Source organism: Astatotilapia calliptera, chromosome 7 (assembly GCF_900246225.1).
Source record: "Astatotilapia calliptera chromosome 7, fAstCal1.2, whole genome shotgun sequence".
NCBI lineage: Eukaryota > Metazoa > Chordata > Actinopteri > Cichliformes > Cichlidae > Astatotilapia > Astatotilapia calliptera.
Window position 1 is genome coordinate 54,295,226 of NC_039308.1, and position 16,235 is coordinate 54,311,460.

Sequence of the window (16,235 nt, forward strand, 5' to 3'; positions counted from 1 at the left end):
AGTACATCATACACTTGAATGCCAGATAGTTTGAGATTCTAGATTAAAAAAAACCAATACAAAGCAGCTGTTCTGTTGTCAATTCAACCTTCATGAATCTAATAATGCTCAGCTGTGTTAAAAAATGTCCTAGAGATCTGCTGTTTCACCTTTGTAGTTAATTTTTGAGGCTACAGCTGGTGTTGTTAATTCTAAGATCTAATCTACCATCAGATGAATGAGGTGTAAAAAAAATATCAAAATAAAATACTTGAAACACTTTAATCAAAAAGTAAACACTGCAAAGAGGCTGACATCAGAGAAAAAAAGACACAAATTGATGCAGGACTATGTTAAATATACAGAAATACGTTAGCTGGGGGTGCTTAATAAAGTGGCTGCTGAGTGTGGCTCTCAGCTCTGATGCTTATTTCTCAGCCAAGCTTGCCCTCTGCAGGTTACAAATATGACCGCTTTACCACCTGATTTTGATTTCACAGTAAATAGTTTTATGCAGCTGACTTTTAATTCGAATTTTATCTCGGTTATGGCTGCGGCTCAGGAAAGTGGAGCAGTTTGGAGCGCCGATGGTTCGATCCCTGACACTGTGCAATGAATGAAATGTCACGTGAAAGTGGTTCTCTCATTTTCACTCATCACTAAAGAAGAAGGCCGCTCAGAAGGTCATGAGCTGACTAGATTTGCCACTAATTGCCCCCCTACTGTTTCAAGTGACAATCTATAGAAGAAGGTTACAGCACTAAAACACAGCACCTCATCCTCACAGAGAAACTTTAAACTATTAAACCGTCCTGTTAGTCATCACAATACGCCGTATTTGTTTTTAATTAAATCTCCCTATGATTTGTTTTATGGTGATTTGCTAAAATATGTTGAAGGTGCACACATTCCTGATGTGATCTGACTGAAAAAATAAAATGAAAGAACAATGAACGATCAGGATATTCCATCTCAATCTCGAGAGGAGTCAGAGGTTAAACGACACTCCGGCCTTTCATTTATTATCTCAGTGGGTGTTTTCAGAACAAGCTCATGAAAAAAATCTCAATTAGCATAGAGACAAATCTACAGTGAAGAGGTGCAATCGTACCCAGACACTGAGGCGTGGATCAAAGCTGCGGGGGGGGGGAATAGCAGATGAAAGAGGTGCACATTAAACTGTTTACTAAGGTGACATGAAAAGCTGTTTTAGCTCAGCATTCAGCCTAATGAGGGAGAGAGACACCGGCTTATCTTTTTTAGATATTCAGAGCTGCCAGTTCACAGTCTTTTTACACCCCTGCTCAACATCAAAAGAAAGATTGAATTTTCTGGCAAGGTAATGTCTAATATAGTGAAGTCCCTGCAGGTTAAATTAACGTTTAACTGTTTCGCTGAAGGGCTCATTTACATTTTCCTCTCAACGCTTTCACACTTCAGTGAGTACTGTTCACGGGTTTCCAATCTGAGGGCAAAGATCGGCGCCTTGAGGAGTCATGTGGTTAATCTGAGGAGGTCTAAAAGAAGATTAACAAAAGGATGAATAGAAGTTCACTAACTTTCCTGTGATTTTCACGCTGCCTTTGATGGATTACTATCAGATTTTGTGCATTTATGGTCAGTTGGGGTTCAAGCAAGAGCACAAAATATAGCCCGATTTTACAGGTGTGACTCTGATTGTAAGCATCTTAACAATGATCAAAGTTTTTACAAAATTGTTGGCATGGCGGTAGACCAGTAAAACTAAGCAATAATTTACTCCAGAAAACTCTGGGAAAAGCAAATAGTTAAGCAAACAACAACAGCAAAAAGTTAGTGATTGAACAATCAGTAAGAAGAGGGCCCACAAACCGGTATGGTCATGATCTGCTGCTCTGGAAATTGAAAATCAGTTCCAGTGATTGTGCATCCATCCTTTCCTTATCTGGGTATGGATCGCGGGGCAGCGTAGCTATCCCAAACTTCCCTCTCTCTGCCTACCATCTCCTTTTTTCTTTGTTTGAATACAGAGGTTTCTCCAGGGCAAGCCAGGATAGATAATCTCTCCAGCATGTTCCCAAAATACATCACCTAGAAGGCATTCAATAGGCAACACAACTCGCAGGATTTGGAAATACAAAAATCAAGGGTTCCCTTGCAATAACAAGGACTGATTGCCAGAGAGAGAAAACCTATCCTCATACAGCTGTCAGTTAAATTTAGAGCATAACAAAATGACTATGATGTGGTTAAAAGAGACAATACAGTTACTGTTTAACAAAATAAATACAGCTATTACAGGCCCCAAACTTTCTCTTTTTCTTCTTCTTTTTTTATGGAAATGGAAAATTTCAAATGTAACGATGACATTCCTCGGATTCTGCAAAGTATTATGCAAGTTCTTGACTCCCTGGAAAAATGCTGGTATGTTCACTTTAGGCCTGTATAAGCAGTAATACAACAGTGTAAATAGACCCAAATACAGTAGTCGAGTAAATGGGTTACTCTCCAGCAATGCACTGGGGTGGCTCGTGTTTCACTTGAGAAACATCACACATGTACTAAACCTCTGAGTGCAAATTGAGCAAAGGCACCAACATACTCTGAAGCCCTCACAGTTCCTTACTCTCCCACTGGATCGAGATCCTGTGCACAAAACCACTACTATGCCACATTGAAAACAGATGGATCAAATAGTCCTTATCCTTTATTTGGACTGCGCTCTGTTATTGGAAAGAATCTCAGTACGAATTACCAAATCTGGCCGCCTTTCAGGAAAACAAATGGACACAGATGTAGTTTTCCATTTTACAGGCTGTTTATGTCTTGCAAATTCCTTCTCCAGAAGAGTGGGATAGGCGTCTTTCATGTTTTAATGGCTCAGAGTGACCGCAGCCCTTTGTGGCAAACGCTCTGTTCCAATACTAATGACATACAGTCACACAAGACTCTGGCAGCAGTGTGCTGCTGAGGCTGCCTGCCCATTGTGTAATTAGTCTACCACTAAATCCTAGTCTGGGGAAACATTCACAACCACATTAAACACTGACAGTCTTTCACCTCAGAGAGCCTGAAACAGATGGATGCGTTCTGAGGGAGTAATCGAGCACAAATGCCTTTCATCAGTCAGTTAAACTGATAACATTTGTTTTCTAATAATAGGGGGTTCTCTGCCATCACTGCAGGAGTTTGTCTCGAATTTACAATTTGGACTGCAGACAGACAGTTTGGACAGAAGACGACTGGATGACAGTCTTCTTTTTTTTTTTATTGGCATTACATTTCTACAGTAACTTAATCTTTCTCTGGAGTGATTGCCTCACATGTGCTTCTGATAGAGAAAACTTTATTTGGGAGAAAAAAGCAAACCAACCAGCAAAGCTGATAAGTATACCGCAAACTAGAATATCTTGATTTGGACCGTTCAGGTCTTGTCTGGCTTTGCACTTATCCTGTGAAATCCTGCCATCTGGTGGCTCTCACGAAACATTACAGTGAGCTTGTTTGGTGGGCACAAAAAATGGGGGGATTTTGTAGTTAAATAGATTAGATCAGGATTTCGACCTGCATCTTTTCCACTGACAACATAATGATCTTTTCAAGACAGAAGACAAATGTTTGTTTACTATCAAAACAATATTGGTGAGATTCTCGAGTGAGCAAGCGTTGAAATACAAACCCACATCCTCACCACTGAACATTTTAATACAAATAGCAGAGGCAGCTGACGGGCAAATTGCACTTAAGAGTGCAGAACGGGCTCTTCCAGAGGATCTGGAGCAAAAATGTGAGTATATGAGGTAAATATAAATAGTGTTTTGGTTGAGCTGAAACTTTTATATTATATTTTTAATATAGCAACGAAAAATGCGGACGAGTAAAAGTAAAAACTTTTCCACAAGAGGAAAGGCTAATTTGCTTTAATATATAAAACACAACCACAAGTCGTTGCTGGAATACTCTGGTAAATCCTGACTCTGATCATTCCCAAAGGGCAGTGAACTCGGGCCGTTTTGTGATCTCTGATCCAAGTGGTTTCTGCAGACCTTTCTGAAGTGTCTCTTTTACTTGGCAGATCAGAGCAGACGTGAAGGAAAAAAAAAAAAAAAAAACATCACTCAGACTTAAATCTTTCCCATTTTGGTGAAGGCCACATTGCGCACATGTCTCTCTCATCTGTCAGATAATGACAGCACTAAGGCTACTTGTCACCTGGGTCAAATGAAAGCTCTCACACCAGAGGAAACCTCTCGGTGACCCGACCTCTGTCTGGGAGCGTGACGCGTTAATCACAGCAGTAAATGACGCCAAAGCAAGAAGCAGGCGCTGAGGTGTCTCCCTGAACGGATCTGCAGAGAAGTCTTAGTTTCATGTCAGTCTTCCTGATGGGCTGTTAAAAGCCATCAGGGCGCTGTGATCTCAGAGCGCACTGCAGTGAAAACACATATGGTTCTGGTTGAGGCCGGGGGAAATTGGATTAAAGAAATTCTTCTTGAAACGCTCGGCATCGTTCTTGCCATAACAACTGCAAGCAGCTGACAGATGAAACCACAAATCAGCCTGAAACTAATATTTAGCTTCTCTTTTTCATGTCGACTCAGTCACAACAGTGGAAGACTAGCCAGCTGGAGGGGACTGTGCTGAACAGTGGAGAGAGGTGAGTGGAGGAAGGCTCTCTGGATGTGGATAGATTATTATATTTCTTACCTCAACAAGGTGAAATGATTACAGCATGAAAGCGTGTTTCGGGGTTCATATAGTAAGGCTTTATTTGCACACGGGTCCCTGATTGTTGTTTTAAGACAGGCTTGAAAATTTGCGGCCCTATAAATTGTCCCTCAAGTGGCCAGAAACTGTTCTTAGGCCTGAGCGCAGCACATGCTTTCCATCACACAGATGTTATTCCACCGCTGGCAGTAAAAGAGTTGGGTTTGCTCCCTTTGTTCAGATCATCAGAGCAGGAGAATCATCTTAACCAGCATGAGAGGAAAAAGACAGGTGTCTACATTACCCCACTTTGTTTGAAATGATTCTTTAAGTGGAGCATTAAAGGCTTCACGGAGAACAGCCTTTTAGGTGTTTAAATTAAGACCATCTGTCCAGTTCATACTAAGTAAGTCATCAGTTACATTTAATTTCTGCAGGAAAGAAGGAATCTTGGCTGCGGCCCTGATCTGGCACTTAGCTGAAATAAAGCAGAACAGGCCTGGTGTGGCTGACACTCAAATATCCCTGTCTAAACAGCACAGACCGAGACAGGATGATTTAAAAGACTAATTAAATCGTTGTTAATCCTAGCTGAAGACAAATATTTTCACAGTAGGCGTTTTGATTGATCATAAGAAAAGCACAGGTGTTGCTACTAACCTTGCTGATAGCTCAACAATGAGTCATGACAATGAGACAGCGTGCACAAAACCAGGACCCTGAAACTGAGCTGAAATTCAGGCACAATTGATTTTCTACACCAGCCCTGTCACAATGCCTCTGTAAATGTAATAGAGGTCATTTTGTAAAGTACATATGTTCTTCTAAATAAAGTTGAGTAATTTCAACTTTGAACAAAAAGTATTAACAGCAATTGGTTGTAATGACACAATGCATCCGTTTTTTCCCCCCTTCCTTCATGGAGTGTAAAGATTTCTGGGTATCCAAATGTTTAAGTTCAAATAATTCACTTGGAAGAACTGTTATGGTCAGTGGAGTTATTTCAGTTATTTAGTGCAGACTTTGGGTGCAATGTGGTGTGATTTATCCAAGAACAGCACTAAAGTTTAGAGGGTGATCTTTTTAAAAGACTAAACCTCATGTGTTCAACTCCATCTTCAGGCTAGATACCAAATTTTAGTCCATATTGACATATTAGCATCACACCGTTGCAGATTTGAGGGCTGCACATCCATGATGTCAATATCCCATTCAACCACATCCCACAGATGAACTGAGATCTGTGGAGGCCATTTGAATACAGTGAACACTTTGTCATGTTCAAGAAACCAGTTTGAGATGATCTGATTATGGGAAATTGTAGCCAAGAGGATAAAATGACAACCAAATGCCAAATGTGACAACAGTATAAAGCTTGTTTTCTATAGCATATATTTTATATAAATGTATTTTAACAGTAAATGTTGTAGATTACAACAGGCACAAAATAGCCGTTAAAATATTTAGATATGGTTTTAAATATTTCAGTGCAATGGCACTGCTGCATTTGTTACACCATCAAATGCCCCACATACACTGTTAGATAAGCCAAGTAATGGCTCATTCACATGACAGAAGTAGATGCAACTTTAATCTTTCTGATTTGGCTCTGCAGACCTCAGACATAATACTTTTCTAAAAATTATTTTTTTATTTTTTTAAACACCATGTACTAATTAAAAATTTGGTCTTTAAAATGACTAAATGTACAAGTTGTGCATTTAAAAGCTCACTGTGTTTCAGTGTTGAGTAATTTACATGTTTACATAAAATACTTGAAATGAATGAAAACTAAATGAGAGCAGAATCAAAAGATGGAGAAAATAAGTTGTCAAGCACTAATGTTTGCACTTAAAACCTCCATTTGTATTACGGATCTTTTAAAAAAAAAAACCCCAATATCTTCTATTAAGTACACATTTCCTAAAAAGGCATTAAGGGAAAAAAAAAAAAAGTCCTAGCGTACATTCATTGCATAAAAGAAAAGCTTTGTTATTGGTCCTTGCTCATTAACTATGACGCTGGGTAAAAGAGTGAAATTCAAGTAAAATTAAACTTGAGCGAAAAGTGCAAAATAATATTTAATCTATTAAAAATATTTACAGCATATTATACAACTGACTTGTCTTAACGGGTTTCATATATTTCAACAAAATATATGAAAAGAAATCTGTACCTTGGTTGTAAACAACTAATCACATCTTCATTTTGATTTTTGTAACGCTCCCATAAAGCACTACATTTAAAAAACAAAACAAAGGATCTTCACGTAAACACGTCTTTAAACAAAATGTAAATGTAAGGACAAACATCTGGAGAATGGTTTTATTAGAAAAATGGTGACAGCCTACATGACAAATTAAGCCAGCATCTGAATTAAAACAGGGAACGTGAAATTCTTCTCTCTAAAGAGAGAAAAAAACCCAAACAAAAAAAAAAACAAAACAAAAAAAAACTACAAAGTGGTACTCAAAAACATACCAGTACAGGAACAGCATAATCAGCAGCTTTCCACATGAAAGAAAATGGATTTGTCCAGGGATTAGTGTGACATCTTGCTCCAATTCTCCTCTACATCGTCAACAGATCTCTCACAATCCGCTCTCCAAAGGCGTTTTGTGAAAACATCCTTTCAACTGGGAAGAATGTCTCCAAACGTCAACACACAAAGCCTTCTGATCCGAAAATAAAAAAACCTTACACTGCCTTGCGGTGGTACTCTGGAGGGGCAACTTCATAGTCGCTTGCATTGAAGAGCGATGCAGAGTTTTTTACAAGATACCTGAAATGAAGAAACATTTTACTCATCTCTGCTGAGCTTTGATAATCATCATGAGCCTCGTTAAGATTCCTGAATACTCACTTGAGGAAGTCCTGTAGGTAACTGAGCAGCAGTGCAAGGCTCTTCTCATCCAGGGGCGTGTACGCCAGCATGGCTCCGATTCTCACTTTCAAAACCAAACAATGACAGCCTTTTATAAGTCATGTGACCACTGACCTCAGTTTCATTTATAACAGCTCATTGCAAAACCATGCCTCACCCGCACACTTTCAATTTAAAGCAGCCCTTATTTTTAAATGTTGATGCTTGCATATATATGTGTGTGTGTTTAATACACACACACACAAAAGGATAAAGTCGGGACTAGACAGAGAAGGTCAACACCGCTACACTACTACTGCTTAAGCAAAAATCAACACCATCTAAAGGAGGTGTGTGTGCAACACTTCTCTCAACAAATGTTTTACCGAGCTTATGTCATTTGACTTTATTTATGATGCTTTGTTATGACAAGAAATTAACTGGGACAACATACCCTGTAATAAACATGGCATCGCAGTCAGGGCCATAGGCTTTTGGCCAATCACAAACCTCTCGCAGTTTTGTCTCTGTACACTGCCACAGGAGACTTTAGTCATATCTTAATTTATTTTAAAGTGTAGACTCTCAGTTATAACTGTTTATCAAGACGTATAAATCATTTAGGAGTTGCAGCTATTTTTCTATCAAGCCCCCGATTTTCTGAGGGTCGGGGGGGGGGGGGGGGGGGGGGGGGCTGCAAGCTTCAACCTGCCACACACATGTAGCTCTTGCAATGTGTTTGTGTTCAAGTGTGAATAACTAAGGGTGGGCTGCATTCAATTTTGAACAGTTCTCATACTTATGTCAGTTGGGTATTGAATTGCTGCGTTTTGCCTTTTGTTTCTTTTGGTTGGATTATCTCCATTTTGAATCTGTGGACAGATTTGCTTGATGTTCTGGCCTCAGCTCACCCCAGAGTTAATTCACCAACTTAACAAGTGGCTTTTGTGGCTCCTTGGAACTTGGGAAAGAGATGCCTTTCGTGTTTTGTCCATGCCAGCCCTAGATGGGGTATAAACAGCCTCCAAGCTATCAATTCCTTTTTATGATTGATGCTGGCATATATTTTTCTGATTTCTCGGGCACTGCCCTGACACTAAACACCTGTCTAGGCCCAATCTTATCTTCACAAAGCATCCATAAAAGATGGACCGAATCCAGAAAAGAATCTGACCTTTTATAACCTTAATTATGACAATGCCAATAGGGAGTTATTTTGGGCTTAGTCCAAGTTGAGAGATGATGAAGTTGAAAAACTTTTGGCTGTGCCTTCAAACTGTGGTTACAGTGGAAATAATACCTCCCCCAGATCAAAGAGTTAATTTCCAGTAACAACTGAATCATCAAGAGATTTTACAGTCAGCTCTTTCAACACAAGTGAAAAGGCAGATAATCTTTTTTAAAAAAAGCATCTTTGCATCTTTGGAGTTTTATGGTAGAAACAGCTCAGTGTTTAATATGTTAAAGCTTAGACAAAAACATGTTCAATCATTTTTGTGCATTAAGACCTACAACACACATCTGATAGTTTTATAATATACATTTGCTAATGGCTTTATATGAATAATTTGATAAGAAAACAGGACAATCTTTAGCTCTTCTACACAGTTTTCATTGTCTAGTTCTTTCACCAAACATGATGATGTGTAAGTGCTTTTACCAAAGAGTCTGAGTAGGTGAGGAGCCCCATAGATCTGAGACATTGGTGTATCTGGGTGGTTGGCAAGGATGTCTGCGTACTGAGGCCTCTCGAATTTGTAGAGAAGTTGTGTCCCCAGCATAACATTGAAATATTCACGGACACCAGCAACCACCTCGTTTACAGCAAACTCCCTGATCAGTGAAGAGAAAACAGAAAAGTCAAATCTTTACTCTTAGTATTTGTTCACCATGTCCTAGAAACATTTTAAATAAAACATTTTCTCTCTCTGCATTGCTTGCACCATAAACAGTTTTGCTTGAGAAGATGAAAAGTAGAAGTTTTTACTTGCTGTCTGAGTTTCCTCTTGATTTCTTGTAGTTTGCATAATCTTCAAGGACTGCGTCAACATTTTTTTTGGCAGGTAGGTGGAAAAGCTGAAGAAAAACAAAATAGAAAGAAATAACTTTGGAAATGTTGTAGACAAATACAATGTATAAAATGCTGTGAAGTGAAACTTGAGTTTAAGGTCAGTGCTTACTAACCTGCTTTTGCCGTGTAATCAAGTCCCAGTCGTCCACAAGCCAGGGTTTCAGCTCCTCCGGGATTTTCACTTTGACCTCCACTCGATTTATGAAAGTTTCCTCCTGAGTAAACAGGAGTGCGGGGGGAAAAAAAAGAAAAAGTTAATTAAAAGAAAACTTTTAACAATCATGTTTACACACCTAAATGGAAACCAAGCCTCAGAAACATTTCATAAACAGTGGTTTCAAATGTAGTTCCTGCTACACTGCTGCAACTGCAGTGAATTAAGGCGTTTTTACACCTATAGTTTGTTAACTCTGGTCTGATGCAGTTCATGAATTTGTAAACTTGTAGCTTTTTCCCATGGTTTCGTCTCTTTTCACACAGAAGATGCCAATCAAACTCCAAGTGAGCCAAAATGCGTCACTAAAAACGATGCAACAATGTTCGGTATGCTTACTCGAGTCTGGAGTGAGAGCAACAAAAGTAAATACAGGAAACAGGTGCTGTGGTCTGGAATAGTGGATAACATGGAAAATTTAGTCCTAACATTTGTATTTTATCTGGTTAATATTTCACAGTTTATACACGCTGCAACACTCCAGAATGCAAAGCATTCTCGGCTATAGCAAGGTGTTCCACTCAAACCTATAAACAACCATAAACAAACCGCTCTGAAGTTTGTTTGAAACCAAAGAAAGATCAGCTCCCCCAAAGGGTTTCAGTGCGGTTGCTCTGGTCTGCACCCAAGTGCGATTACTTTGTTCTCATAAACCACATGAGGAGAAAACAAAGCAGCCTTAGGGCTTTTTTATGGTTGCCGCGTCGCTTGTGTAGTCTCTTGATAATTTTCACTTCACATCTTGTGCCATGTTGGTCGGTCGTGCACCTCTTGATTTTTGCGACTTGGTGCGTTGTGCTCGGCTGAGCTTGTCAAAGGAACTTTGCAAATAAAACAAAAACAAAACACTTTTGACAAAGCTTTGGTTTCCCGGTTTGACTTCTCCCCATCAGCGCATATGACAAGATAGTGTCTGAGTGGCGACACCTATCATTTAGGAGAATACTACAAACTTCTTGCGCCTTAACTGCAGGCATAAATGGCTGCATCTGTGTGATGGCGTGGCAGTGAGCAAAGCGACCACTGCAGCAGGTGTATTGGCACATTAAGCCTGTTCATTTTCGCACAGTCTGGTATTATTTGACATTACCAACAGAAACAAAATTCTGAACTTACGCTTTCCACAGTTGGGTCAACACGAGCTCTTTTCTTGCGTGGAGGATGGGTTGGATCTCCCCCTGAACTAGTCCCTTCTCCTGCTCCAGGAGCTGCACAGACACAGCTTTAATTAACTGCCACTCTTGCCTTATAATGAGTCAATTTTAAGAATCGCATTTATAAATTCTAACATTGTAAGACAATGTGATGTACTTACTCTTCTGTTTGTTCTTTTTGGTTTTCCTACAAACAAAGAAGAGCTAATTAAGTGTGAAGTGTTAATATGAAAAGCAGTTTGGCAGCTTATGTTACAGAGGAAAACAAAACAAAAACTCACACATCGTTTTTCTGCGATGCAGCAGGTATCTTCTTATTTGGCGCTTGACCCCTCATTTTTCCTTCTACATAATGGTCTCTGTATTAAAACAAGTTCAGATATTCAGGAATAATTAATTTGTACCACACTCACTACACTTTCACAAGATTTAAAAATCACTGTAGCACGTGACCCAACACAGTTTTTGTAGTACTATGAATAGGCATGACACATTAGTGTTGGCACTTGCATAAAGGGATTTAGTACACAAATAAAGGGGGGGGTTCTAAGTGGGACATTTACTCGAGCATAAAAATAACAGATTAATGTGTAAATAAAATTACAGGAAAATATTCTATTAAGACTGAATGTGCTTCACTTGTATAGTGACTCCATAGAGGCCCATTGTGAGCTAGACTAAAACTCTGTTGTGTCCCAATACGTTTAAAACATGGCACACATTGTGTGCTACTGAAATTGGATGAAGGATTTTGCCTAACTTGCTCCAACAGTCATAAGGAACTCACAGTCAGTTCAAAGTCGATAGTGAATAGAAAAAGAGTATTGACGTACTGATTGGCCCTCTGAAGCTCTCTCTGTTTCTGCAGATTACTATCCACATACTTAAGCACCCTGCTTTCAGGAACCCATTCGTCCCAGCTGGAAGACACAACATCAAAAGAATGTAAGCACTTGTTAAACAGTTCCTGTACAAACGTTAATCGGGATTTATTGGAACCAAAAACTTACTTCTTATTCCACCCACTGTAATGAATAAAGTATTTGATTTGTTTGTCCTTGATGTTTATCTTAACACACTGCAAAGAGAGGGATGACTCATTGTCAAACACAGACACAAAGAAGACGACTGAATGAGAGACACGCTTAATTAAGGCAGCTTACCTTAGCTTCGTAGAGCAATGGCCCATGAAAACACAGCACTCTTTCACCTGAAAAGATAACAAAATAAGGACGTGAGTAAGGCATTGACAGGAGAGAAGAAAGAACCCCCCCCCCCACACACACACACACACGTCTGGTTTGCTATCCTCGTGGGGACATCCCATTGACATAATGCTTTCCCTAGCCGCTTACCCTAACCATCAAAAATGAATGCCTAACCCTGACCCTAACCATAACCTAATTGTAACCCTGGCACTAAAACCACGTTTTGAGTGTGAAAATTGCTTTCAACCCCGTAGGGACCTGGATTTTGGTCCCCACGGTGCAGAAACTCCCCACCAGTATAGTATATGTCAGATTTTGATCCCCACCAGGATAGTACGAACACACACTTGAATTTATTTTAGATGTTGTCCTAACCACACAGGCTCAAGAGTATACATACACTCCTAATATTTGATTGTGTCTCTTAGCAAGCTCCATCTCAACCAGATGCTTTTGGTAGTCATCAACAAGCTTCTGACTGGATATCTGACCCCTCTTCTTAGCAGACTTGGTAGAGGCAATATAAATTTGTTGGATTCCTGGCCAAGACATACGGTACAACTTTTTACTAGGGATGGAGTTATCTGATCATAAAACTTCTCCAGAAGACATTTGACTTGTTCATGTGGCCAACTGCAAATTTCAGTTGATCTTGAAGGTGCTGATTTTGGAGCTGGGGCTTATTCTTGGTCGGCACCCTGTTAGTCCGTAGCAATGTAAAACTCAGTGAAACCACAGTGATGGTGGTATTGCAGCGGTTTCCAGTTCATGGCAGGCTTGAGACTTGGTGGTTTGTGGGTTGTTCAACTTTTCAACTTGAATAAAATTATAATCTTCTTCTTAGATCTTTACCTAGTTACTTAGACTTCTCCAACTGGTCCATCAAAGTCCCATTGTTCAAAGTATTGATTGATTGGTAATTTATTTCAACATGTGAACAATACACAAGTACATTTAGAAAAGAAATAAGAGAAAAAAATACTATACAAATTACATACAAAAAAACATTCTGATTAATTTACATGTTGAAAGGGAGTGGGAAGAAGTATACACTTATTTAATCCCACCCCTTTGCCATAAATTATCAGTGAATATTTAGTCAGCTTCCTTACTGATATAATTTGTAATAAAAATAGTGAACAGATTTCTGATATACTATATACTATAATATCACATCATGAATTTTTTGTTTGTTTTTAAATAGAGACATTCACTTAATTTAAATATTTTCCTTTTCTTTATAGATCGAGAAGATCATATTTTTTTGGTATTGGTCAGCCCAATTAATGCTGTCAAACAAATGTTTTCCCCAGACAAAAATAAATAAAAAATAAAAACTACCAGTTGTAGTCAGTCATGATCACCAACAAGAACTTAATGCGCCTTGGTCTTGTCATTTAAAAAGACACTGTAGAACCTTAAGCACTACTTAAAAGCTTTAAGTGAATGTATGTATACATTTGAGCCTGTATGTATACTTTGTGTACCACGTTCTTGGTTGTTAAAGTCATTAATGATGTATACTCATTCGTTTTCCAGGGTGGAAAAAAATACCATGGCATTACATGCACATAACGACTACATATAAACATTGACCACAACTGCATATTTAGGGAAGTTTACATGAAAACTCGACTATTATCTCACTAATATGACTAACTGTCAAGAGAACATTCTGGTCACTGATAATAAAAAGGAAGACTTTTACTAAATAAATTTAACGTAGTCCTGCTAGTTAATTTAATAACTTAACCACTTGTATATAATTCAACAAATGAGCGCCAAGTCAGCAGCAGGCGGTGCTAACACGCCGTGTACAAAAAAAGCTAGCTAGGACTCAGCTAACAGTCAATGAGAAGCTAACGCTGCATGAATGAAAATATAACCTTCAGTTCAATAAAAGATCTCGAAAACACAGTTTATATAGCTTCTTACTTCTGAAATTGGTTTGTGTAGTAATGACAGGACGAAATAAACCACCAAAGCGGCGAATAAAAACTCCCGAGTCCCATTTAGTGTTCACAGTAACAACAATGAGAGCTAATACGGCTAGCTGTTTGTTACGATCAGTAACTAGCTGACACTTTGAAGCTTTTCGGCGACTCCAGCACTCGCTGCTGGTACAAGCCTAACAGAAAAAGAAGGAAACAAACTGTTACCTTCTTGAAATTTAGGTTTCGGGTCCTGTTTCGGCGCCATTCACGGATTAAACTATCAAAATATGGGAAAAATCGCCAGCTCCCATTCCAGTCTGCAGCGGCGCCGCTTTCTAAAAACGTCATGACCGACGCGATGACGCTTTAATGCCCCGACTAAACCCACATCCACACTCCAAATCAGCAATGAATGCAAAACAGGATTTCTTTTCACATTTACCTTACACGTTTCTGCCTTCTGCTGGACTTTTGAAGCATCGGTGTCTGTTAAAAAAATAAAATGCAGGCTAGACAACAAGTCATGAAACGGCTTTAAGCTAAAAACAGCTGGTTGTGCCCATGTCCTCTGAGACAGACCTGTGGTTTGGCTCGAACGCAAGTGTGCTATTAATTAGTGTCATATGATGAACAGATGCTCCAAAGACTGGTGATTTTATATATATATTATTTTTATTTGGTGTTTGTTTACGTTAAGTAAAAGTTTCAGAGTGGGTTGGCAGGTTTCTGTTAGTTTTTGGGTTTTTTTCAATATTATTATTATTTTTTTTTTTTAAGTGGGGGATAACTGCCAAAAGCAGGTTTTCAGAAGTTCAATATAATATCAATACTGTAAAAATAAATAATAATATTGATCATGAAATGACAATTAACATAAAATTTGAACCAACGCAGTAAATAAATAACTAAATATAATTTTAAAAAGGAGGTAAAATGTCAACAAGGTATGCCATGTTTAGTGTCTGGATTCTGTATACAATGTTCACCAGTTAATTTCTTTTACAGAAACCAGAGACCAGGGTAGAAAAAAAAGTTTAAAAACATATATTTTTTCTTATACTCCCAAAAATTATAATTTCAATAGTTATTAAAAATTGCAATGAATAAATAAATAAATAGATAGAAAATAAATAAAAACAATGCAAATGTGTATGTAACTGCACTACCTGCAAGTTACTGCACAATGGCATTAGTTAACAAATTAGATTGTCACTACTCTCCAGCATAATATAAGACAAAATACATACAAAACACAAATTGTAAATGATAATTTCATTTATTAATGTAAAAAAGAAAAAGATAGCCAAACCAACTGGTGCTGTGTTAAAATTGTCCCCTACACCTGATAACTAGTTGTGTGCCCCTTGGCAGCAGAAACTGCAATCAAGCATTTGTGGTAACTGGCAATAGATCTTTCATATCACTTGGAAGGAATTTTGGCTCACTTTTCTTTGCAAAACTGTTTTAATTAAGCATTTTTGAGCAACCTGTGTAAGGTTATGTCAAAGTATCTGATTTGGATTTCAGTCTGGACTTTGACTAGGCCAGCACAGCACATTCAAAGGTAGACTTGCAGATGTGTTTTGGATTGTTGTCCTGCTGCATAAATCAAGTGTGCTTGAGCTTCAGGGCACGGAAAGATGGCCAGACATTCTCCTTCACGATTTTCTAGAAGAGAGCAGAATTCACAGTTCCATCAATTACAGCAAGTCATCCTGAAGCAGCAAAGCAGCCCCAGACCACCAAACTACCACCACCATGTTTGACTGTTGACTAGTAAATGATTTTGTTGAGATGAAGAAATCATCTGCTTCTGTGGCTCTGTGATTGGTTGCAAACAGGAAACTTTTAAAGCTGTGATGGACAGGAATATCACTGAGGTCCACCTTATGTAACAGACTGATTCAGCTCCACTACCACAAAGACAGATACAGGAAATAATTTATATCTCATGCTACTATCGTCTATAATTCAAATTATCTGTCTGGCAGAGTGTCATCTGGCAGATGTATTTTTAAGGACTGCATGGTAATCACCTCATAGCAAAAAGCCCCCAGTTGGGCATGACTGAGTGAGGTTTACATGTTCTCCCTGTGCCTGCACGGGTTCCTTATGGGGTACCTTGA

General features: G+C 38.7%; 1 protein-coding gene across 1 annotated transcript; it reads right to left on the bottom strand.

The window, feature by feature from the left end:
- Positions 1-6,976: 6,976 nt before the first annotated feature.
- Positions 6,977-14,475, bottom strand: morf4l1 (mortality factor 4 like 1). The gene is made up of 12 exons (XM_026175801.1): positions 14,335-14,475; positions 12,131-12,177; positions 11,978-12,045; positions 11,801-11,887; positions 11,249-11,326; positions 11,129-11,154; positions 10,930-11,021; positions 9,713-9,814; positions 9,516-9,604; positions 9,189-9,361; positions 7,529-7,613; positions 6,977-7,447 (listed from the first exon to the last, which is right to left on the bottom strand). Exons 1-12 carry the CDS (start codon positions 14,372-14,374, stop codon positions 7,363-7,365), a joined length of 972 nt encoding a protein of 323 aa, XP_026031586.1. The 5' UTR covers positions 14,375-14,475; the 3' UTR covers positions 6,977-7,362.
- Between the last annotated feature and the right edge of the window lie 1,760 nt (positions 14,476-16,235).